We start from the raw sequence: 26,656 nt of genomic DNA, 5'->3' as shown, positions 1-26,656 counted from the left end.
CAAGAGTGGGTGAGGGAACTTGCAATTATATAAGAAACAAGTTAAATGATTTCTAAATGGGTTTTCAGGAATTCACAAGTGATTTTATTTCTTCTGTGAATGTTAGGAAATTTTGTAAAAGTGAGTTTGTATTAACTTTGTGAAACCTCAGGTGTGTTTTGTTTACTTGTAGTTTTTCTTAATGTGTTTCATAGTGACAGCTTTTTCTAATAAAATGTTTTTAATATAAAAAAAAAAAAAAAAGCTCCATCCAAGCGTGCTCCATCCACTCCATGCATTGACCTGGTATTGCAGTGTTTCCAGGACTGGTGCAAAAAAACAGAAGGAAAAAAAAAAATAAAAAATTTTCCTATATAGTAAGTAGGTGCTGAAGTGCTCTTTACGGAGTTTCTGTGCTAAAACTTGTAGATTCAAGAAAGGTAAAATGCATCAGTTCAGGATTAACTAAGTCTATGGGTACTGTATGTAAATTACAGGTATGTATATTTCAAGGTTAGTGTTTTCAACCAAATCAAATTTTTGGGTAGCTTAGTATAATTATTTGGTTTATAAATACATGGGTGAAAGCTGCAATGGAGAGCTCTAGGCACCTTTAACTTATTTTTAAAAACATTGTAGCATAAGAGCAGAACTTTCCTAAAACCATCAGTCAGGATATCAAATCAAACATAAACATAGGGATACAGTTTTTTAGTGTGCTTTAACGGGCTAGGTAAAAATATCAACCTCTGTTTGCCTGGAAGGTCAAAAAATTTAGGCTGTCAGCAAATGCAGTTTTGACATTTCGCAAGGATTAGGACTCCTCTGTCATAGGCACTGCTCTCAATAATAGTCAGAATTCATCACCTCCAAGCAGTCATAATGCCACTTTTCATAGATTTCATAGACATTAGGGCTGGAAGGGACCTTAGAAGATCATCGAGTCCAGCCCCCTGACCCCGGGGGCTGGAAGTCAGAAGGGGTCGTAGGATCCCAACAAGATAAACATCCAACTTTCTCTTGAAGGCATTCAAAGTAGGTGCTTGAAACACCTCTGATGGCAGGCTATTCCAGACAGTAAAGAAGTTCTTCCGTATGTCCAGCCTGAAACAGTCTTGCAGGAGTTTATAACCGTTCGACCTTGTCATCCCTTGGGGCGCTCTGGTGAACAAACGTTCTCCCAGATCCTGGTGAACACCTCTTATTAACTCACAGGTGGCCATCAGATCAGCCCTGAGCCTGCGCTTTTCCAGGCTGAAGAGTCCCATAGCTTTTGGATCCACAGTTTCTCTCTTGTAACTATCACTTGCTAATTGCTAGCTGATTAGATCTGGACAGATGAACAAAATATACTGAATTGGAGGACTGAAGTTAGGGGGAAGAAGGGTCAGCATGTGTCAGCTGCTGCTTTGTAACTTCAGCATGTCTGTTTCCTATCCTGCAGCAAGTTTAAGCTACCTGTAGTTAATTAGTCTTTGTCTGCTTCTGCTCCAAGGTTCTTATTCTTACATGGAATTTGCATGAGTGGTCACTGAAAGTGGAGGTGATGCACAAGAACTTCAACCTCTGGGTCCATCCAGATTAAGATCTTGTTACTGCTAGTGGAAACAGAAGAGTCATCTATTTTGTTCAAGGGAAGAAAAACATGAATACTCATCGCATGATCATCAACTTTGTGTATACAGCACAGCACACGAGGAATGTTCAGAAGCTTTCATCATTCAAATAAAGTAATATGTAAAAATCTCTTTATTGCAGGAAGTAAAATGAAAAGTTGCAAATTGCCATTTCAATTTTTAAGAATTTATGCTTTTTAATGAAAAGGCTGATTTCAACTATAATTTAAAAAGTGCATCTGCTACAAAATGAAATTATAGTCATTTTTTTCACTATATGCTGTTCTGGAAGAGTTGTTCATTCCTACAAATGAAGCAGACATTATACCTTTTTTTCTTAAGATACTTAGTGATTAGTCTTGAATACCCAAATAATTGGTACTGCATATTTGCTGTCACTCTCAATTAGCTTAGATTAGTTTAGCCATTTTGGTTAGTAGGCAATGGCTGAATATGATAAATGACACAAAGTGCACATCAGCACTTATAACCTTTAAGTGGTGTTATTTCACTAAAAATTTCACTAAGAAAGCTTATTATGAGCAGATTTGAAAATAAGTACCCCACTGCAGAACTCATTCACTCTCAGATATGCTGCTTTCAGTAGCTATCCCTGGAATAAAATAATTTTGAGGAGGTTTCTTGTAGATTAAGGTTTCAAAGAAGAGGAAAGGAGTTGAGTCAGCACTGTTGGCTACATTTTCTCAGTCATTCTTTGCTCTCCTTGATACGTTATTTCTAACAGTGATTGGATCCATAATTGTTACTGTGGGTTAGCAGTTTGCTGACCCACATAGTTTCTAGATTGTTTCTCTGAACAGTCACCCGGAGAAGTACTGAAATAGAGAAATAGAAGGAATTACAGCAGTCATGGCCTAATTGAGTACTTCAGAATAGATCCTGCTGGCAAAGATTCAGTGAAACTGTTACGGAATGGATATTGCCACTGAAATTAATTGATGTCTATTCTTCACAATTAGGGCAAGAGAATTGGTATCTGACAGTGCGTTTGTTCAGTGCACCTTTGTAGAATGGTACAACATAAGCCTTATGTCTTGCATATGTAATATACATGTGTTGTGGCACTTCAGTGAAACACCATTTACTCTGTTTGTAGGTTACTAATATGGTTTTAATTAGCCAGCTTTCATCAAACTTTAGATGAAGTATAAAAATCCTTATCTGAAACATCCTAACAAATTATTTTTTTCTTTTACTTTCCTGTGGTGCTATCAGAAATGACAAGGATTATGATTCATCCAAGATGAAGCTGATCTCTTTCCAGTGGTTAGCGGGTAATACTTGTTTTGAGTTCAAGTTTAGGAAATTTCCCAAGGACATTTATTTTGGTTCCTGGAACTTGTTCTTGTTTGTTAGTTTGAACTGCATAAAATGGCTGTGTTTTATTCTGTAGAGAAAGTCAAAACTGAGTTTGAAAGCCAACCTCTGAGAATGTGTGCTTGAATATACCTGTAGCATGAACTTTTTTTGATGCCCAGAAGAGTATCTGACAATGTATTCAGTGGACCTTTGTAGGACAGTACAACAGAAGCTGGTGGGTTGTCCTTGAGATAATGAAAAGGGTATGTTCAAGAGTGCTTCATCTGGCCAGAATCTATACAGCTAACCTCATTTTTAAAGGATTGGAAAGGTCCCAAAATGTCTTTGCACACGCAAGAGAATTATTTGGACCTCTGAAAGCTTCCAGAATCTAAGAGTGCAGTGGATTCTATGTCATTCATTGTTTTTAAATAAAGTTCATGTGTCTACAAACATCCAGCCTGTGGAGCTATTCCATCTGATCCACTAGCCTACCAGTGGGCCAGAGAATTTTGGGCTGTGGCTAGTGGTGAGCATGGCCTGCTACAGAATCATTGCATAAGGGCCTGAGTGAATATAGCCATTGGTGGTAGGGGAGTGTTAGGGCTGTGCAAGACTGCCTGGCCTGCTGCTGCTTGCACCCCTCCACCACAGCAAGTACATGCCTGGCCTGCTGCTGCTTGCATCACTGTCATGGTGGTGGCCACAACTATGACCTCAGGCCCTGGGCTGAATCTGGAGTATTTCTCAGGCCCATGAGGAGCCCCTTGGTGTGGATTTGACACCCCTGATATACCATTTTTTGCTACTACAATGTGGAGCTCTGTTTCCCCTGTGAAATGTGTTGAGTTTTCCTTGGCAGGCAAGGTTTTTTTGGTAGATTTGATATCTTTTATTAGACCAACTGAGTAGTTGGAAAAAAGTTCTTAGCAAGTAAAGTTTTCATCATCCTTTTTGGTTAAATCTCATATTTTCTCTTGGGGAGAATGCCTTGAGTCTTATTATTTGCAGGAAAATTCCTCTCTGGATGGGTTGGAGACCAGACATTCCCTCTCTATCAGTATTAAACCATAGGATCTTTCTGCTATCCATAAAGTATTTGAATACCCTAGATTACTATGACCCCATTTAAAATGAAACGAGTTCCAGCACTTACTTTTAATTCCTCATCTTTCCTATGGTGCCATCTGGTCTTGCTCTTCTCATGTGATACAGCACACTCTGGATACCATGTTTAGCTTCTATCCTCCCTTAAATGTCATGTTTTATTTTCTTTTGCACTTCTGTATGTTTTCAATTTGAAATTATACCTACACTGTCCAATTTCTCTACTTTTCACAAATTCCTGTAATCATAGAATCATAGAAGTAGGGTTGGAAGTGACCTTGTAGATCTTCAAGTCTGACCCCCTGCCTGGGCAGGAGGAAAAAAACTGGGCTCAAAGGATCCCAGCTAGGTAGGCATCAAGCCTCTTCTTAAAGACCCCCAGGATAGGAGCCAGCACCACTTCCCTTGGAAGTTGGTTCCAGATCCTAGCCGCCCTAACTGAAGTAGTTTTTACAGACGTCTAATCTAAACCTACTCTCCAACAACTTGTGGCCGTTATTCCTTGTCATGCCAGGGGGCACTAGGGGAAACAAGGTCTTTCCCAAACCCTTCTGGCCCCCCCCAGTGAGTTTATAGACAGGTCCCCCCTCAGCCTTCTCTTGTGAAGGCGGAACAGATTCAGGTCCCGCAGTCTCTCATTGTAGGGTCTGCCGTGTTGTCCCCGGATCATGCGGGTGGCCCTCCTCTGGACCCTCTCAATGTTGTCCACATCCCTCCTGAAATGGGGTGCACAGAACTGGACAGAGTACTCCAGCTGTGGCCTGACCAGTGTTGCATAGAGGGGGAGGATCACCTCCTTGGCCCTACTTGAGATGCACCTGCGGATGCATGACAAGGTCCGGTTAGCCCTGCCAACCGTGACCTCGCATTGTCGGCCCATCTTCATCTTGGAGTCAATAATGACTCCAAGATCCCTTTCTGCCTCCGTGCTCTCAAGAAGGGAGTTTCTCATCTTATAAGTGGGCTGCTGGTTACTACTGCCCAAGTGCAGCACCCTGCATTTGTCAGTAGTGAAACGCATCCTGTTTTTGTTAGCTCATCCCTGCAACCTGTCCAGGTCTTGCTGTAGTCTTTCCCTCCCTACTAGCGTGCTCACCTCACCCCAAATGTTGGTATCATCAGCAAATTTAAACAGGTTGCTTTTTACCCCCGCTGATAAAGAAATTGAACAGCATGGGCCCAAGGACCAAGCCTTGGGGGACTCCGCTGCCCACTTCCCCCCGGTCGAATATGATCCATCCACCACCACCCTCTGAGTACAACCCTTCAGCCAATCTGCAGTCCATCTGACTGTGTAGGCATCAATGCCACAGTTGCCTAGTGATTCTTCCCTCTTCCACACATCACCTCTTCCTTCCATACCTCAGTCTCTTATCCCCTAGAACCACTTCAACTGTTTTCTCTCTTTCCTCATACTCATCTCATTCTTTTTTCCTCACACCGAAACATCTCCTACTATCCTCCCATTCTGCAGATCTTCCAGTCTCTTTTCTGAGATTTGTCTCCCATCTCATCTGTCTTCATTGCACTACAATCTGTTTTTCTTTCTCCACATTCCCCAGCCAGTCAGTAAACTTATCCCAAACCAATGCACTTTCTTCATTGTTTCTAATACTTAATTCTATTCCTATTATAGTGATATGTTCCTCCTATCCAAGTCATCCAGCCTCTTTTCCACCTTCTAACTTACTTGTTTTCATAAACAGGGATCCTAGACATCTGTTTGCCATGGAAAAATGTGGAATTTGCATTTTTACAGAAAATCTTTAGAACTGCTAGAAAAAATTGTATTGAAAATAAAACGCTAGCTTCCCAGTGGGAGCCAGTGGTTCTCATAGCTGCTGTGACAGGCCATTCAAAGAAGCTGCCAGCACACAGGGAAACAGCCAAGAAGGTGCATTCCTCCCCACCTCGGTTGCTGATTGGCCGAGAGGGATGTCCATCATTTGGCCCTGCCCCTCTGCAGCAATCAGTGGTGAAGGGTGCGGCCGTGTGAAGGGCAGCCCTCTTAGTCAATCAGTGGTGAGGGCTGGAGCCACCACTGGGGTCTCTCAGCCAATCATTGTTGTGGGGGGTGGGGAGGCTCACCACAGGAAATGGTAGATTTTTATGGTATTTTATTGGAGAACTTTGGTTTTTTTTATCATGGAAAACTCCCTTCCCTGTTTATCACTGTGCCTATACTATCTCCTCTCCTTTTCCAGCCTCCTCCCTTCCATTTCTTTCTAATGTCCTCAGTTTCTTGTCCTTTTCATAATACATTTCTCACTTCTCTTTTGTAGACACCTAATTCTCATCTCCTTCTCTTCAATGACCTGTTTATATTTTTTTAAATGGTATGAGTATTGAATGGAGTGCTTCACACTTTTTCAAGAAGCACAATGAACAACATCTGTGATTCATTCATTTCCATTTCCCATCTCTGTCAGAAGATTCCCATACCCTGTGATTTTGGTTAATAAATGTATTTTGCACAGTTAACTTATGTCTACCGATGTTTCCAAGAAATATACTGTGCACAAAGGTTTGCTCTTTACAGTCGTCTTGTTTAGTGAAGTATATGTTGAAAGATAAACATCAAGTAGGAATTTCAACTGGAATTCTGCTATTGTACAGCATTATCTTTTTAAAATTGGATTACAGCAAGGTATTGCAACGTAAATTCACAATGTAATTCTTTATCACAATACTTGCATCTTAGAGGTATTAGGGCTATTCAGTATAAGTGGCAGTCTAAATTCACTTCATCTTTTGATAGGTATGAACAAATCATGAGAGCAAACTTCTGGTTGCTGTATACCTGTTGCACCTTGTAACTGGTGTACCCTTGACCTGCGAGCCTGGGTCGGCACAACCGGCTTGGCGCAGAAGGGATAGATGACCGGACAGGTGGGGAGTAGCGGCGAGTAAGAGTTAGGTGGCTTGAAGCATACTGGTTGTATGAAAGATTTATTGTACTTACGCTACCGATGGTCACAGCGTAGGCAGGATAGCTGACTTGTTCAGTTACAGTGCATAAAACAGAACGGTCTAAAGGGGTCTGTTGGTTCATGGGGTTCCTGAGCCGAGCCCTTGCTTTCTAACCTGGAGGCTAGGTGCGGCTGCCTGACTCAGTAGTCCCAGAACTGGTTAACAGCTCATGCACAGGGAAAAACTATAATGCACTTTTGGTCAGTAAACTTCCGAGAGCTCTTTGACAAGAAGGACAGACGAACTGGTGAGAAACGAATACGCCAAAATGAAGGTCGGTGGCGGGGAGATGTCTACAGGTGGCCAATCTGCTGACTGTCTGCTTGGTGTGCTCGGAGTTCTCCGCTTAATGGCGGGAATCTGCTCTTAGTTGTAGTCAGCAGTGACCAATCACTTCATGCCAATTGTGAATATTTACTGACCGCCAATTACGTTCTTACACAGTGACCTAGATACATATTCATCTGACCTAGATACCTGTTCATTTGACTGCCTTCAGTGAGTTCAAAAGGTCAACCTTGTGATTGACACCTGCAATACTTATTGTTGCAGACAACAAGCTTCTTAAGTGTGGAGAACAAACTTTTAACAAACTCCAACTGCAATGCTTCTTTTAGCAAAGAAATAAAGGCTACTAGTGCCTGAGGGGTCTTTATGGCCTGCATCCTTACTAAGTTATTATGGTCTTTTGCTTTGCTGGCAAAGGCACTCTAACCAACAGGTAAAACTCAGACATGACAATACCTACCTTAATGGCTTTTGTAATTATTCCATTTTTGCTTTTCCTTTCATGGGTGGAACTTAGCTAAGTTTGCTGAATTAATGTAGGATGCTAATAATGATGAAGAAAAATGAAATGTTGAATAACACTGTGCCCACTATAACAAAAGCATGTTAAACATTCTTGTGACACTAAAGTAATCAGTGTCTGTTCTGCTTGTCTCACTTAAATATTTACTGTAGATTATTGTAAACCTAGTTTCCCCACAGCCTTGGATTCACCTGATAAGGAGTCTTTAGATTCTAAATGTCTCATTTTTAAAGGTGTGGACAACTCATTGCTCCCATTAAAGCCAATAAGTACTCATCTAATACCTCATCCTTTCAGGGTTGTTACTTTTAGGTAATTGACCATGTTCTCCCATATTTGTGGATTGAATTTATTTGATGTTACGTACAGCACTGACTTGATGTTATCTTACTCTGCCATTTCTCCTCTGGTGTGACAGGGAAAGAGTATCTATCTCTTTATTAAACCAGTTTTGTGCTGAAATATATGACCTTTTAACTCCTTCAGCAGTCAGATAAGTGAAATAAGAGCCAGGGATATAACGTTCATCTTCCGATTCCTGGTCCTATATCTTATAGTTTCATAGTTGATAGGGTTGGAAGGGACCTGAGCAGATCATCAAGTCCGACCCCTGGCCATGGGGAAGGAAAGAATGCTGGGATCAAATGACCCTGGCAAGGTGATTGTCTGGCCTCCTTTTGAAGACCCCCAAGGTAGAAGTGAGCACCACTTCCCTTGGAAGTTGGTTCCAGATCCTAGCTGCCCTGACTGTGAAGTAGTGCCTCCTGATGTCTAGCGTGAACCTACTCTTGATCAACTTGTGGCTGTTATTCCTACTTACTCCGGGTAGTGCTTGGGGGAACAGGGCCTCTCCCATTCCCCACTGATCCCCCCCCAGTAAGTTTATAGACATCCCCTCTCAGTATTCTCTTGTGGAGGCTGAACAGGTTCAGGTCCTGTAGCCTCTCCTCGCTGGGCCTGCCCTGCTGCCTCCTGACTATGTGAGTGGCCCTCCTCTGTACCCTCTCAAATCTTCAAATTGATGAGCTCACATTATTAACATAAGCCTAAAATTCTCATTCTTTATCTTTCAGACAGAAGCAGTCTCCTCCAGCCAAGAAACCAGCAAAAGTATTTCACAATGGATATCGATGATGAAGAAAACATGAGTAAGATGTGTATATTTACATAGTAATAAACCATAAAATAATTTCTACAGAAAACATTTTTTTCATTGCATGCAGGTAGCCATACAGAAATTATATGAATACAGATTGGAGAGAATTTCTTTGTGTGTATGATTCAGTTGATATACATGAGCATTAAAGAAGACTTTTCATGCTGGGAAAACTTCCAAATTCATATTATAAATGTAGAAATCCAATTATCCTCTACCTGATATTTTTATTCCAGAGCAGCTTGCTGCATCTCTGCCTGATTCCTTCTTTTGTGAACTTGCAATGAAGTCATATCGCCAAATTTATTGCATTCAGTATTTTAACATAGAAGTATTGGGTGATATGTTACATTGGTGCAAAATGCATGCACATGTAGTAAAATATTGCTTCAAAGGAAAACTATTCTATATGTACAGCTGTACATGTTCTCTCAAATCTCTCTAGCTAGCCCTTGGCAGATTTTTCCACTCTGCTGAAGAACTGACAGTGTAATGGGGGTACAGGACTATTCTGATCTCAGACTAGGTCTGGGTTAATGTAGTTAATGCAAGACCAAGCAAGCTTCCTTCCAAATTACAGGAAAAATAGAGATTTGTTCTCCCCTAAAGCTGAGAGCCCTTTGTAGGTTATGAGTGCAGCTCGAGCAGACTAGTCATTATGTGACGGAATGGAAATTAAGTTCATGGCTGGTATTGGGAACAGTATATTCAAAAATCAAAGGCCTGTCCTGAATCTAGGTGCTGGATCAGGCTTGCATTGTAAAGGCATGCAAGCGTCATGTAGCAGCTTTCATATCCAGCTGATCTGGACCAGTTCCCTATGTACAGCTGGGTCAATGAGGGGTGGCTTTCAGTCCAATTCTGAAGTTAGGTTTACATCAGCATCAGAAGCAAGACATCTTGATTGCTCTGCTACCATGTATTTAATAGGGGTATTAATGTGCAGAAACAAGTAACTGAAGGAAGAAAAATTTTTTGGGAGACTTAGGCATGCAAAGGGTTTGGGGAAACAGATGGAAAGGATCTGGGCAGAAGAGAAAAGGGAAAAAAATTGGGGAAAGACTAAAGAGTTTAAGTTTGTGAAACAAGAGGGAGAAGGAAAAGAAACAGGAAATATAAGTAGGGACCTACTTAATGCATGATTTCGCAGATTTCACAGAAACTGCGAAATTGGGCATTCTCCATGAAATCCACAAAAAAACCCTTAAAAATAAATGGCAACCTCTGGTGTAAAGGGGATCAGCCAGGATGGTGGCCATCCTCCCTCCCTGTCAATCATTGGCTGAGATGGCAGCCCATTAGCGTGACCCTGTCCCTTTCCACCAATTAGTGGTAAGGGGACTACCCTCAGCCAATCAGTAGTGAGGGGTGGAGCCACACAACAGACAGCCCTCCCAGCCAGTCAGCAGTGAAAAGTGGGGCCATCAGGCCCCCTTGGCCAATCAGCGTTGAGGGGTAGGCTCACTGTGAAATTCTCCGTGCGCTGCTAGTGGCCCACAAAAATCCCTTTTGCTAGCTGTGTTTTGGGTAGATCCCAAAGTATAAAGGGGGAAAAGAAATAAGAAGAGGAGAAGCGGGAGACAAGGCACACCAAATTGCAGTGCTCTGGATCCCAACTATTTAAGGTAACTAATTGTTTGCATTGTTTATTTAGCCTTGCAGTGGGTGATTGCTCTTTTCCTAGTTTAATGATATTCTTATGCATGTGCTTAACAAGGATAAAGTTTAATTAAATTAAAGTTACCTTTAACTTTAGTGAGTTTCTTCACATCTAAAAAGTTTTGCTGGATTTTTGTGGAAGTGCTCAGCTCCTTGCAAGATTAGGCTCTAATTTTGGAGAGAGACACTGCAGGTACAGTATTATCAAAGTAAATTATTTATAAGTAGTGGTCTGCCTAACTCGAGGAGGCCACCAGCTGATTTCACAGGGAAGTTGCTAGGCTGGCCGCCATATTCATGGGCTGATTGCAGTGCCCCCTGCTTCTGCCCCTCGCCACGCACATACCACTGATTGGCTGAGTGGCCCCAGTGGTCCTGCCTCTCACTGCTGATTGGCTGAGGACTGTTCATCATACAGCCCCACCCCTTGCCACTGATTGGTTATGAGGACTATCATGCAGCCCTGCTTCTCACTGCTAGTTGGTGGAGGAGTGGGGCCATGACAGGCAGCCCTCTCAGCAAATCAGCAGCAAGGGACAGGGATGGCAGCCATCTTGGACTGCCATTCATGCATGCAGCTCCCTCCCGTCGCAATTTCAGTATTGAACCCTATTTATAAGGTTTTAAACTTTTAACTTCCCTTACTTTTTGTGGATGACAATTAATTGCTGTATATGGGTTGCTATTGTTGTATATTATGCCATACTGTAAATTGCTGAATATTATTCAAACATGAACATTTGCTTACTTTCTCTGAATTCCTAACATAATATAGCATAACCCTCCCTGATGAAGATAATGCTATATAAAAATTACAGGAGATATTTTCTTTAGGAAAGGTAAAATTCAATTTGTGGAAGTCACAGCGCATTTTTATTCTGAAATCAGTTGGACTGTTAACCATTCATTAGATTAATATGCATTCTGGTAGGTTGTGTGCCTTTAATTGTAATACTAACTTCAGTTGGTGTATATTTGGCTTCCAGTTCTATATATGTAAAAAATGTACTTTAAGTAGAGAAGTCATCTGAATCAACTAGTAAATTAAATTAATGCATTTCACATCTCAAACTCATTCAAGCAGCACATGTTAGGAATGGCAATGCTGCCTCTGCCTTTCCAGTGATGTAAGATCTGCAAAACCCATATAATTTAATTTTATGACTTTTGATAGAAAACAGTTTCAGTAGATATGAATGTTTCTGTGTCCTGTCATTCACTGTTGCATTGGAAGAGGGAAGCTATGACATATGTCTCCTGGGTTTATCTTTTATTTAAAGAGTAGTTTGTTTTTCAAGATTACATTGAAAACAAGGTCAACAATTTTCTAAAGATATTCCCAGCAATGTCAGCTAAATGAAATAAGAGATACACCTGTGATTTAAAGAAAAAAGCAGGTTTTATCTGAGTAAATATCAATAGAAATAATTGCTTGGTAGGGTTTGGGTAATTTCTTTTACATTGATGCCTTGTAAATTTTATTCATAATATTTCATTTCTATCAGCATATACTTAAAAAAAATTAAACAAGGCATTCTTTTAATTTGTTAGGATTTACATATTATTGTATAAAAATATTGTATCGTAGGTGATATACACAGATGTTTTATTCTAGGATGATAGGCCTCACTTTTGCAATGAACTCTATACAAGCCCAGGAGTCTGCCTGCAAGGAGCTCATTGCAAGTGTGGGACATTAATATGTGCATGCAAGCAGATTGTCATTCACAAATCTAGTTTGAGATGTGATATAAGCAAGACTTTCTGAGGGTAGGTAAGTACAGTCACTTAACCTGCATGGTATTGTAACCATAGAAGAATATGATAATAACATGGACAACAGTCTTGATACATTTGTTCTAATGTGTATATTTGTATGCACACATGGGATTATAAATTTGAACGGTTATGTTAAATACAGAAAATAAGTTATTTTTCTGTCTCGGGTTCTGCAAAAACTAGTCCCCCACCTTTTTTCGCTCTTAAATTACATGAAGCTAGAGTGTGCAAGGTATCCAGAAGTTGGCTATTAACGTTTATGTTGTTTCTGGAACTGTTTTCTGTGGAAGTTTTGAAGGGTGCAGAAGAGGGATTTATGGTAAATCACAGCCTCCAGTTATATAATCTATATCTTAATTGTAGAGGCTAAAATTTAAAGTATATTGATTCCATATACTTTTGAGGCAATAATTATATTGTGCCCAAAATATGGAAAAAGGTGAAAAGTATGCCTTTTGTGATTTCATGGTAGTGATAGTACCTTTTCTATATACTTTTTCTTTCATGCACTAAAGTATAAAGTGAGCATGAATGGGAAATAAGAGTGTGAACGCTAGAGAGAATTACAATTTAATTTAAATTTTTACTGCTTTGCAAGAAGAGTTTCAGTCCAGTGCTTTGAGTATCCTTGGCAATCTCTTAAAATATCATATATAAACAAGTCCATCAATTATCTTGCTATCAAATCAGATAACCCTGCAATAGCATCAGAATAATAAAAAATAGTCCTCCACAAAATCATCACTCTGTGGACAAAGGTGAACAGAAAGACTTTGAACAAAGGAATGCTAATTGATTCAGGCAGATAGATCCTCTTGCTGCTGCCTTTCTCTGTGTTCAAGTTACTTTCCCTAAATTCACAAACATGTAGGCAGTGGTCTCATCACTGATCCATATATCTATTCTGAGAAAAATCCTTTGCTAAAACTTCCCCAAATCACGACTTGATAACTTCAGTAGTTAAGATGACATCATTTCTGCTAGCTGTGCCCCATTAAAAGAATATAGAGTACACTCAGTGAAATTTAGCTCATGAAGTCAGGACACAGATAACATTCTCTGTCAGCATTTTGACTTTGGACCAAACATCTTAATTACATATCTAATCATCAGGAATCTCACAAAAATAAATAAGCACACTTGGAGCAAATGCCTATTTAATATACCAGAGTAAATATTTTTTGGATACTCTTGATAAAGTTTGTGTCCGCAAACTTAGGAAACTCTGAAAAAGTTTGCAGTAGCAAAATTTATTTCTTTTGATGCTGAAGGTGTTAATAGTTGATTGTCAGACCTGATTTTGCCAAATTAGATACTCTAAAAATAGCTGCAGTCTCCTGTGCAAACTAGAATAGTTTTTAGTTTCTAAAAAAAGAAGTAGATTTTCTGAGAAATGTCCTGGTCCCAGGATGGCCAGGGTCACAATTTAAAATGTGGATGCCAGCCCAGCATTTTAATCTATATTTAGACTGATTTGCAAAAATGCTGAATATACACTAGGTCTCCTTGACCTCAGCTGGGGCTATGAGTTGTTCAGAGGCGTGGAAAATCAGCTAACTGAATGCCAATTCAGAACTTAATTTTTTATGTTCCTTTCTCCAAAACATTTTAATTTTGTGGTTAATCAGAGTGGAAGGGTATGTGATCTCAGCAGGTCAAAGTTCAGGAAAATGGAGGTTAGCTTTTTCAACAAAAACTGATTTTAAAAACAAATCCATAAAAAACCAGTGCAATATTTTAACAGCTCAGCTGGAAGCAGAAATCACTTATTCTGGATTTGCTAATAATATTTTAAGAACGATATTTTTGAATGCTTGTAGTTGCCATTTTGTTGAAAACTGTGGTAACAGTATAACAAGTCTTAATGGTGCACTGAAACCCAGTATCTTTAAATTATGTTTAAGTTCTGATTTCGGAATCAGATTCTGAGATTTTGAAAAAAAGCTGAATTTCTACCATATTTTCTTGCATAGAATGTGCTTCGTTTCCCACCAAAATCAGCTCCCCAAAATTGGGGTGTGTATATTAATCAGGGAAATTAAGTTTCTGACTGGGGTAGAAGCACCTTGCTTTGATTCCTGCTCCACAGTGCAGCAATTTTTACGTTACTCTTCAGGTAGCTGATGGAGTCAGTTGACTCAGTGGTTCATTGTTCTTTACTCCAGAGTTGTCAATGATCTTCTCTTCTTTTTAATGTTCTTGATGTTCTGCTAACCAAGGTAACCTTTCTTAGGGCAGTTTTGCTATCTCCTAACCACATTTGTCTGTCTTCCTATTTCACAGCCCTGGAGACTGTGAGTCAGCTGAACCGTAATGGCCCTGCCGTTGCTCTGTGCAGCCATAACTCTGGAAAAATCTTTTATATTTTTAATGTTCTTCCTTTCAAAAATAAAAAAGATATGTATTATATTCCAAAGTGTATTGCATGAGAGAAAATACAATATTTATAGAACTACCTGAAGTCTTCAGTTTACTAGCAAATACATTTAGAACAATTGGAAGCTGAGCCTTTTTTACCATCTTTGAGTATAATGTTAATAATAATATATACATTCTGTTTCTAGATTGAATTAGTGTTAGAGAAGGTTAGATGCACATTTTCTTTTACCACTTCCCTTGGAAACTGCTTATTTTGTTATTGCTGCTTCACACTATTGTTTTTGAACCCATACGCAAGAGATCATATGGAGGTGATTTGGTTTTACCTACCTAATCTTTTCACTTTGGTCCAAAACTGTGGAACTAGAGAGGCTATATGTTTCAAAGCAAGACAGCTTCAAGAAAGAAATTCCTATTAGCAGAGTTTAAATTATTGACTTTACTTAAATATTGTCTTTACTTAAACATTGCAATGCTACAGTAAATGCAGAGCATCATAAATGAAAACTCTGTGTTCACCTTTGTGGTCCTATATATACCAAAGGCAATTAAAATTGCAATTGAACTGCAGTTTTTATTTAATAAAATGAATTTTGAAAGCTCATTTTTAATGAGAAAATTCTTAATTTAGAAATACAAATGTTTCATCATTTAATTTTACTTTTATTTACCAATACTGTGCAGATTTTTACTGTCTTTTTCCAACTTGTTAACAAAATATATGTTTCTACTTTGGCTCTTTCTTTTGATCTTCTTTCTTTTTGAGCACCAAAAGGAGTAACCTATCGAGCTTTTGCTGGAGGATGTTATAAATGAAAATTTAGTAACCGTTCCATCAGCTTTGTAAACTGGGTGAAGTGGTGTGTGCATGCTAGTCATACTTTGGGGAAAAATAATAAGTTTGAAATCTATCCAAGTGCCAAAAAAATTATCTATTTTGCTTTTAATTTTGCATTACTTTTCATAGTAAGATAAAATAATTTATTATTTATATTTATTTGTATCAATGAGGATATGTTTTAGTACCAGGTATTTGAATTTTTTGAAAGAGAAATTTTACCTACTAAAATTGCCCTTTATTGCACATAAGTTTATTTAAATTCATATTCTTCATTTATAATAGTTTCCTCTCTATGAAATAATGAGCTGTTAGCAATGGCATAACAATAATTCATATAACTTAATTACAGCATGCTACATCAAAGCTTATAATTTTGGAAATGTTTTCCTAAATATTGGGTTTCAATGGGAGTTGTTTCCCACTATTGGAATGTCAGTCTGGTTGGGGAAAGTGCTCTAGTTATTTGCTGGAATCTCTTAGGATTAAAATGTTAATCTTGCTAATGTGCTACTCAGTAAGTGTTCCCTTTATGAGCAGATATCAGTAATTTAAGTGAGCAACACTGGAAAAATTTATCAATCGTTTCCTCAATGAGGTGCAATGCAGTGCAGCTGAATATCTGTATAAGAGGAGTGTATGTATAGACCTGGATTCAAACTTTTAAACAGATGAAAAGCATATACATAAATATTTATTCACGTTTAAAGCAATGGACCTATAAAAGGAAATTGTTAATTTTTCATAAAGTACTCAAACATCATACAACTGACTTCTCAATTTAAAACAAATAAATGTCTTTAGTGTGTTTAAAATAAAAAGTGCTTAAATTAAATTATAAGCTGTGTCTTACTAGTACTGGTCCCACATGGTCATTTTGTGGGTTTTATTAATAGAAGCATTTTGCAGTATAAATATCCAACATATTCTTAGGATTTTAAATTATCTTTCTGGATTTAAAACATTTTTCATAAAAAGTGTAATTTAAGAATAGTATAAATTTTGCATTTTTTTCCATCACAATAGTAATAGAAATGTCAAGTGAATCATTTGTGTCTCAGAATTGAACCTGATAGTTCTTGGATTACTAAAATTGTAGATTTTTGTTTGTCCTGCAAAGACATAAACTTGTGAGCACACATCACTTAACCATTTACAAAGATAGATAAAGGAATCTATAAATTTTACATTTACAAGATCCTGCAACGAAGGCATTGTAAGTTACTCTTTCTGGGCACCACAGGTTCAAGCAGCATTGACGTTAAAGAAAACCGCAACATGGACAACGTTACACCTAAAGATGGCAGTATGCAAGGTGCCGGGGAGGGAACTCAGCTCTCCAATGGTGGTGGCAACAGCAGCAGGAAACGTCCATTGGAGGAGGGCAACAATGGCCACTCCAAGTTCCGCCCTAAGAAGAGGAAGAAAACACCAGGGCCTGTTTTGCCAAAGAATGCACTGATGCAACTAAATGAAATTAAGCCTGGTTTACAGTACAAGCTTCTTTCCCAAACAGGACCAGTTCATGCCCCTGTTTTTGTGATGGCAGTTGAAGTTAATGGACAGATGTTTGAGGGATCTGGCCCTACAAAAAAGAAAGCAAAGCTTCATGCTGCTGAGAAGGCTCTAAGATCTTTTGTTCAGTTTCCAAATGCCTCTGAAGCACATCTAGCAATGGGAAGAACTCTCTCTGTAAACACAGACTTTACATCTGACCAAGCAGACTTCCCAGATACACTTTTCAATGGATTTGAAACTCCAGTTCAGTCTGACAATTCCTTCTATTTAGGATCCAATGGAGATGGATCCTTTAGCTCCAGTGGTGACTACAGTCTGTCAGCATCCACTGTGGCTAGTAATCTTATCCAGTCACCCCTTCCCACACCATCACCATATCCATCCACAAGTGGAAAGAACCCTGTAATGATTTTGAATGAGCTCAGGCCAGGGTTAAAGTATGAGTTTCTTTCAGAAAGTGGAGAAAGTCATGCTAAGAACTTTGTGATGGCAGTGGCAGTGGATGGGCAAACGTTTGAAGGATCAGGAAGGAATAAAAAGCTTGCAAAGGCTCGGGCTGCTCAGTCAGCTCTTGCATCTTTATTTAACATGCAGCTGGACCAGACACCCTCTCGCCAGCCCATTCCCAGTGAGGGGCTCCAGTTACATTTACCACAGGTGAGACTTCTGTGCATTTTTAATATGTTTAGATAATTATTAAGAATATATAAAATACTATTTTTTAAAGATATGAAAGAATATTTGTGAAGGTAATATTGTTTGTTTCATCAAATTTCTTCACTAATGACTTCTGACAATTGTATGAACTAATTATACTCAGGGAGGAGATAACAGGTTGTTCATTCTTCCAGTTATAATTACATGTCATGGAATATAATACAAATCCCAGTTTAGTGAGATTTATTATACAGTTGTTGTGTTCAAGAAAGTTCAGAAAATTGTTTTTTTCTCTTACTATGGGTGGAGCCTGGATTGTGAATTTAAGTTAGGATTTGCTGCTCCAAGTTATTTGATTACCTGATAAAAATCACTCTTAGCTGAAAACTGACATTTTCAACATGAAAGGTGCTGAATTGTGAATGTCAAGGACAGATTAACATGTGAGGGGAAACCAGGCTAATGCACTAGTCTCTTATTTTGAATATTTGAATTAAAGACAAACTTTCAACAAAAACTTGCACATGTTGAGTCTAAAAGGATTATGCCATATTCTGCTACAGCACTTGAAATGAAATTTTAGATGTAATCTAAATATTTTAACCCAATTACTAATGATATATCCTAAGAATCAAGCATACCAAAAGTAATCCAGGAACTTTAAGTAGCTGGAAACAGAAATATTGTTGAGTTTTTAATAAGGAAACACATCGGTCATACAGAAGTGACAATTTTCATGCTGTCAGGCCCCTGAAAGTGCTCTGTAGCCATGATGTAACTAACACATGTGCATGGCTGCAGAACACTTTTAAAATAGCTGATCACACACAAAACTAACCCTGGTCAAATGGGGTATAACATTAAGGCATTCTAAAATAGAGCACCTTAGGGAATGTGTGTTCCTGCCAGGGTACATGTCTCATGGAGGAGGCAGGAGTGTCAGGGGGGAGGGAGGGGAAAGGGGCATGAGCTCCCAGCTGCTTTGAATGGCCAGGGTTGGGGATGGAGCCCCTTCACTTTGCGGGTCCCCCCAGGTACCCTAGCTCAGGTATTGTGGGGGGGCTGGGCCAGGCTCACAAAATGAGGGGGCTCTGTTCCCTCCCCCTCTCCACCTCTGGCCCTTCAAAGCAGCTGGGACCAGCCAGTACAGAGCTCCCAGCTGCTGAATGGCCAGAGCTGGTGTGTGGGGGTGGGGAATGGAGTCCCTTCACCTTGCCCAGCCTGGATCCCCCCAGTACCCCAGCCGGGGTAGCTAGAGAGGCCTGTGAGATGAAGGGACTGCGTTCCTGCCTCCGTGCCCCTCAGTTCTGGCCATTCAGTGGCCAGCAGCTCCTCTCCCTCCTTTCTTCCTTCCCTTGCTGAAAGCCCCAGAGCTCGGGAGTGGGGGCTGGGGAGGAGAACCTCCTTGGAGGCTGCTGGAGTGCCCCCACCCCCCTGACCAGGGCTGGTCCAGGCAGGCCACACCCCCCACCCCCAACACAACAGGCAGATGTCTGCTGGGGGGTGCTCTAACGGCTATAGGCAGCAGTAGAAGAGTGTTCCGTTCTGGAAACTAAAAATTCTGCTGTTTTTTCTACGGAATCTCCTGCCTGTCAGGGTAATTCCCTAGAACAGTTTTGAAAATATCAAATTGCCTTCCTTTAGAAAAGGTAAATTAAGTCTTTAAAAACTGTATAGTAAGATTGCAGGTAGCTCTGAAACAAAGACTTCCTGAATATGTCTAGGGGTAGATCCAGGGGGGTTGCAGTGGTGTGGACGCAGTCCTTTTCAGTCATTTATGTCATGGGAGCAGCACCTGGGGACTTTTTTTTTTTAAGTCCCCAGAACAAGTAAGAATTTCCCCTTTCCTTCCTGTCTGTGCTCAGCTGCTCCTTCCCTCCCCTCTCCTCACTTTCCCACCCCCTGCTGCCTCTGCCGGTGTCCCTGACAGACCCAGGGCATTGTGCTTCAGAGCCACTCCTGCCCCACTCCACCTGGGTCTGTGTGAAGCCAAGTTCAGCCAGGCACAGGGGCAGCAATGGGTGGGTCTCTCTCTGCCTGGTCTCCTCAGTATTCCCTGCCAGCCTGGGAGCAGGTGCTAGGGAAGGGAACCCATGCATTGCTGCAGTCTTTGGCTCAGCCTGGCTGGAAAAGAGCAAGAATAGCTCCGGAGTTCCCTCTACCTGCCCCCAGTCAGCTGGGGACTGTAATGGTAGAGAGCAGGGGAGGAGGAAAGGGGAGGGAATGTGCCACTGTGCATAGACAGAAAGAGACGGGGCTAGGAAGGTTCCTATGTGTTTGGGAGATGGAAGAAAGGCCCTTGTTACTGCTCCTGCCATCCAGTCTGCCCCATGGTATGTGGGAGTAGAGGCTGGGAGCCAGGATGCAGCCTCTCCTGCAGTGCAGGTTACTACTCCTACACCCCCCTTTCTTAAATCCTGGATCTCCCACTTGGTACATCATGGCTTCCTTTTCTACTAAGAAGACAAAGGAAGAAGCTGGAATAGTCTGCCCGTAGAATAAATTGAGAAACAGAGGAATAGACAAATCAAGGACCAAGGAAAGTTTTTCTACAATTTGATATTTTTTTAATTGTATACTTTTTAATATGTGTAACCAGTATAAATAAAAATCAGTAGTATCAGAAGATAACAAGGAATAAATGCTAATAATGGTCCAAGAATATTTAGTTTTTTCCTTATTTCAGTTTTGGATGTAGGCTAATCTTGTTGAATCAGAATTGAATACAAATGTTTGAAGAGACCTTAACAAATATTTTGCTGTACCTTAGCACTAGCAGTAATCAACCTTTAAGGTATAGAAAATGTAATTGAAAGTTTCCAGGCTGAGAAGATGTAAAGATGATGCTGTCCTTCCCCTCTCCCTCCCCAGTAGAACAACGTATGTGAGGCATTTTACCCATGTTTCTGCTTTTGAAAAAACGTGTGCATTTTCTATGTTAAAAAGTTTTAGATGCACTTTTGACAGATTACTCAAATACTACTATGAAATGGGCTGGGTGGCACCTTAGAGATTTTTGTTAAATAGTTATATAAAATGTACTCTGCCTAATTCATCTGATCTTTTACATATACTATTATAAAGCTTGGGAACAGGGAAGGTGAATGTGAGATCACCGTAGGACCATACTAATGGGCCTGGATGGATTCCTCTTCTCAGCTAGGGATCAGAGCAGCCATGCAGGGAAGCTGTGGCTTCTGTTACTGAATCTGAAGAGCATAAACTTGTGGCTCCCGTAGTGTAGACTGTATCAGAAGCCAGATTGGTTTGCTGTAAACCCAGTATGTGTCTTCCCACATAAAGTTTATCATTCTTGGTGCTGGATGCAGATAAATGGGAGCAGGGTTCAGGTAACCAGTGGTGTCTGAGGCTCTCGAGATTTATATTTGCGTTGGCCAGAATTTGGCAAGTATACTTCTCTTGAAAGAATGTACTGTTCTTTCTGGGAACTCTGTTAACACTGAACATTAAAATATGTATAGCACCTTTTTATCTAAATTAGAAATTCCAGTTTTTTTGTTGCACAGAAATAATTTTTCAACATGTTAATTTGGTTAATTAGTATTAACCTTTCTTAAAACAAAGGTTAATATTTGCCATTTAGATCATTCTTTTTTTTCCAACAAATGCTAAGAGGCTATTGGAATCCCATGCCTCTGCTGAAATAAGCAATCCCTGTTTCCAAGTTCAAGGGAAACTACTATAGCTTAATGAAATGAAATGGGAAAAAAGAGAAAATCATACATGATTACTTTATTCCTTCTAAATCTGTTATTCTCTTTACTCCTGTTCTATATTTGTAGTGTCAAAACATTTAGTAATGGGAAATCCTATGGGTATTAACAAATGGGACTCAGGTGGCCCCTAAAGCTTTGGAGTGAAGTCTAACTTTAGTTTTGTGAACATATCAAGGAGCTTTGTATTTATTAACATTCAGTAACAATTATGTTTAAAAAAATCACTAACTTGTATGTGAAGCATTCCTGTTAGTAACATGCTTTCCCCTTCCCTTCTCTTAAGAGGCTAAATTACTGGTGTCTGGCTGAAGACAGTTATTGTTGAAAGTCCCATTTTACTTCATCCACTGGGCCTTTTTAGTGATCTGATATATGCATATACTAGATTACCTCTAGAATGCTGGGATTATCCAGATATTTTCTCAAAAAAATCCTCTATGTATCATTCTTTAATACTGGAATTTCCTTCTCTCCATGGGGTGTGTTTGTATTTTCTGTACCACATATTTTGAGATACTGTACCTACAGTATACACCAATCCCTATAAGAATACAGCCTCTTTACAATGCACTTTTTCATGGCAAGACTGCCTCTGTGTTCCACTACTCTGTCCACTTCATGCATTCTTATAAATTATCCCTGAGTTCTGTGCCATCATATATACTTGAGGTATTACAGAACTGTTCTCTATGGACTTTGCAGAAACTCGGGCTCTCTTCTGTGTTTTGAACACTATATCCAAGCATGACAAATCTGGCTATGAATTGCTCTTCTGTTTCTGGAGTGGGTAAAAACATAGACTTAGATTAATACATGTTTAATATTATACATTTAAATAAGAAAAGGTCACCAAAGGCAAGAGGTTCAGGCTTTTAATTTGACCATTAAACCTATATTATATAAATTTATAAATATAAACTAATAAACGTGGGGTTCTAGAAGAATCTGCTTTTATATGTACCCTTCAATTTATATAATATAGGCCATATGATCAAATTAAAAGCCTGAACCTCTTGCCTTTGGTGACCTTTTCCTATTTAAATGTATAATCTTGAACTTGTGTGTGTGTGTGTGTGTGTGTGTGTGTGTGTGTGTATTCTAATACAATAAAAGCCTTAATCTGTCTGTCTGTAACACTGCAGGCCAACTGTGCATGTGCCACCGAGAGGGTGCATGCTGATTGGTTGCAAGGGCCTGAAGCATTATGGACCGAAGGGGCGAGAGAGCTGCTGTGCTGTGCCCCCTACTCCCAACAACATCCGGCGGGGAGGGGGAGGCAGTGGAGAGGAAGGGAGGGGGGGTTCTTGTGGCAGCACTCCCCTGCCACCACTTCCCTTCCCCCCGCTGCCGCTACCGCTGCCGCTGCCACTGCCTGCCCCAGTCAACAGCTAGCAGAGAGGGGGAGGCTGTGGGGAGGGAAGGTGGGGGGGGCATGTTGCCTGCTGCCAAGTGTCAGTGGTCCCCTCCCCCCTGTTCCTGGCAGCTGGCGGCAGCATGGGATGGAGAGGCTGGGGGGCCACATCGGGAACCGCAGGGACTAGCAGGGGGGACCCACAGAGCCAGACGCGAGGGGTGGGGTGGACACAAGGGGTTGGGGGGGTGCATGGGGCTGGATGCAAGGTGGGAGGATGCAGGAGCTGAGGGCTGATGGAGCTGGAGGCAGGGTGGCAACACCACAGGGTGGTGTTCCCTTCCCCCCTCCCCGTCATTCAGGATGGGCAATTTGCTAGTGTGTGTGTGTGTGTGTGTGTGTGTGTGTGTAAATGCATAAAAGAGTAGACAAAAGGAGCACCTTCCTTCTTCCAACACGTCAGTACAAAGGGCTGGTTACATTCATTTGCTTCCAGTGTCACCCAAGCACAGAGTCACCCAGTGGGGAGGAAGGAAGACATGGTCAAATTTTTACCACCTGTCTAAACATAGGCTTGATTCTGAATATCCGCCTTTACCCATGGTCAGAAACACAAGCTTCACAGAGCTCCCCATTTCATTGTAGCTCTGATTCAGGACTGTGGTGTAAGGCTTGGCTGAATATCCAGCATGTTAATTAGTAGTTAAAAAGTACTACATATGGGGAAATGAATAGGCTACTTTACTACTGTATATAGGGCCTAATCTAATACTCATAGAAGTCGATCAGAAACTATTGCTTCCTTTATTTTTAGTGTGTTAGTATCCTACTGTTTCATGCAAAAAAAAATTTTCATAACGGTTTTCATATTCCAGGAAGTCTTTGGACTTTATGGGGCATGGAGTTGACCTGTTTGTAGGAGAGATGTCTAGTGGGCTGTTATTCTGTATTTAGGATTGGTGTTAAATCCTAAATACAGAATAACCATTTAGTGCGACAAATAGAAATAAATAAGCGTTATGAGATTAAATTGAGACGGTTGACATTTCTTCATTTTTATGATCTGGTGGGTTATGGAGTAGTTTCCTATGGGATATGATACAAATCCTACCTCTTGCAGTACCATATTTACTTAAATATAAGATGACCCCTGCAAAAAATTAGATTCTATATTTGGAAAAATTATGAATTTGTTATAATTTTCCAGATACAGAATCTAATTATTGGAGGTTTGCTTTGAAATTATCCTTCTCACACTGCTACAGCAGGGAAAATAGATCTGGGGGTCAGGTAGTCTCTTCCCCTTTTCTGTCAGACTCTGCTCTCCCTGACCACATGGAAGTGAAGGGCAAATTTGAAAACACTGACTTTGAAATAAATATGCCTAGAGTAATTTTCAAATAGGCAAATTACTATAGGAACCCATAGACTTAGTTCATCTAGGATTGATGCATATTACCTTTTTTTTCAACTTTTGCAAGTTTTAGCACAGTTACTCCATAAACATACTTTCAGGCAGTACTTTTATACTTTATATATACACTTATATATAGTATCAGCTATCCATGATATTAGTCCAAAGCCAAAAGGCTCATAATTTGTCATATAGTTAATTGGGCTGGGGATCACTAGAGTCAACATCATTTTAAGCCACAGTGACCTTGCAGCTCAGCACTGCTCAGTATGTGCCACGTGCTTTATAGTCATGCTCAGTGTTGACTCCATTTAATCAGCTTCCTAACTGGTTTCCATTGCTGAGCACATGCTGGTTTTGGCAGAAGTTTAATGATAGACAATATATTTAATCAGGTTTCCTTGTATTTGAATGCTAAGATAAAGAGGGCTTCCCCCACCTTATCTTATATTGAAGTAAATACATTATTTAAAACTATACTGTACAAAGTAGGCTTATTTTACTCAATTCTTGACCCCTCTTAGTCCTACCAGTAAGGGTGTGAGTTAGTACACTTCTCTGCATTAAAAATCTGACTTAAAATTATCAGTTCGCTTCATATGGATTACTGAACAGATGGCAATGATCATTGCTGAAAGGGCTATATTCAATATGTTGACCTAGAGAAAAAAAAACTCCCTTAGCTATCCACCCCATGCTTCTGTTTTTATTCTATTTAAATTGACAGGCTTTTTAACATCACTAGTATTTTATGATTTCTCAATCTAAATAATTGTATGCATATTCATCAAGGAAGGATTTCAGCACACGACAGATGAAATAAACAGTTTTTGTTTGAACCAAGAACCAAGTCTGTCTGCAGTAATGATTAATTTGCAAATTTTTAAATTTGGCATTTTGGCCATAAGAGTATTACAAACAAATTAAGAAGAAAATTTAAAAAGCATTATCTGAATTTAAAAACTGCACAGTCCACTGTTCATGTAGATGCAGCCACTATGTATTAAATATTAAGTATTTTCAAGTCCCTTTTATTTCCATGTAAAAAGAAAATGTAAACATTTCAACATCTTAAAGACAGTAGTGCATGACTTGTCATAAATGCTTTAAGTGCATGGTTTGTCATAAATGTGTATGTTTGACAAGTGACTGAAGTTGAAGAGAACTGAATGGAAAAGAATTCAGCAGTTCTAAGAAGGGTGATTAATGTGTTGAGAGTACCTCGAAAGGAAAAATGTCAAATCTTTGTATTCAAACTGACATTGTTAGATATTTGAGAATCATGAGCATAAACTTCATTGTCTGATGTCTGAACAAAATGAATGTATTCATGAACCAAGATGCAAGACTTGGACATTTTATGAAGTGACTCATAAAAAAGAATGTGTGTTATAATTTTCAGCTGTTCAGAGGGCTGATCAGGTAGACATATGAGGACCCATCTTCCTTCTGGTGTTACGTTCCAGCACAAAATGACATAATATTTTAATATACTAATTCGTGTTTTTTTCATATTTTTGTTGAAAGAACATAACTATCTAATAACAAATCTTCAGGTAATGACTTGCTACTAGAGCTCTATAATTTAGTATTTTTTTCTTTTGTCTATTATTCTGCAATATGCAGAAATAAAAATAGTTACTTCAGACTTCTATCTATATTGAGAGTAATTTTAATGCAGATATCATGCTGGACAAGTCAGTAATTTATATATTTTTCACTTGTTCCTTGAAATTTAAAAGATACTGGAAATGCTTACAGATTCTTTGACAGGAGCAGATGCCTAATTAACAAATTTCTTTCTTATTGTCAAAATATTTGTTCAAGGTACTAATAAATACATGCCATATTGCTCAACAATAATTTGGAGGTCAGATGCAAGGGAATTAATTATGCTTTTATTTACGTTATAAGAATGACGTTTCTGATCTTTCAGTGTAGCTAAAATAGTTTTTTGTTTTAATCAGATCTTTTATTTATTATGGCAAATTGAAAGAAAGCAAGAGAGAACTTTCTCTGTCTAAAGAAATCACAAACATCTAAGCATGTTTAATTGTAACCAAGGACTCCTATCTTACCGAAGTCAATTAGTCAATTGCACCCCCTGCACATCGTGACTGTCATAAATCCAATACCAGTGTTTAGTCCTTGGTTCTTAGTGTCCAGCACACTTAAGAAGTTTTGTTCCCAAGTTTGCCTTTTAAAGGTGTTTGGTGGATTTTTCTTGAGCAGAAGGATAGTGAGGTCACAGAGGAAGTGGTCGTTCTATGAGAAATGTGCTCCTCATGGTGTGTATATCTCTGTCTTTTATATTTATTCTTTTCTGGTGCTAGTTGCTGTTCAGTTTAACCACTTCTTTAAATCC

At 39.6% G+C, this 26,656-nt stretch overlaps 1 protein-coding gene across 6 annotated transcripts in view; it reads left to right on the top strand.

Moving 5' to 3' along the window:
- ADARB1 (adenosine deaminase, RNA specific B1) overlaps nucleotides 1–26,656 on the top strand; it is a 184,300-nt gene that overhangs the window by 106,199 nt on the left and 51,445 nt on the right. For all 6 annotated transcript variants that reach the window (XM_019554073.1, XM_019554074.1, XM_019554070.1 and 3 more), the window contains 2 exons: nucleotides 8,877–8,951; nucleotides 16,858–17,789. In XM_019554073.1, coding sequence (XP_019409618.1) covers nucleotides 8,924–8,951; nucleotides 16,858–17,789 — 960 coding nt within the window. In that variant the 5' untranslated portion in view covers nucleotides 8,877–8,923. The remainder of the gene's footprint in view (nucleotides 1–8,876; nucleotides 8,952–16,857; nucleotides 17,790–26,656) is intronic.

This window comes from Crocodylus porosus, unplaced genomic scaffold (assembly GCF_001723895.1).
Source record: "Crocodylus porosus isolate Cpor-Errol unplaced genomic scaffold, CroPor_comp1, whole genome shotgun sequence".
Classification (NCBI taxonomy): domain Eukaryota; kingdom Metazoa; phylum Chordata; order Crocodylia; family Crocodylidae; genus Crocodylus; species Crocodylus porosus.
This window is presented reverse-complemented; position numbering and strand designations above follow the sequence as displayed.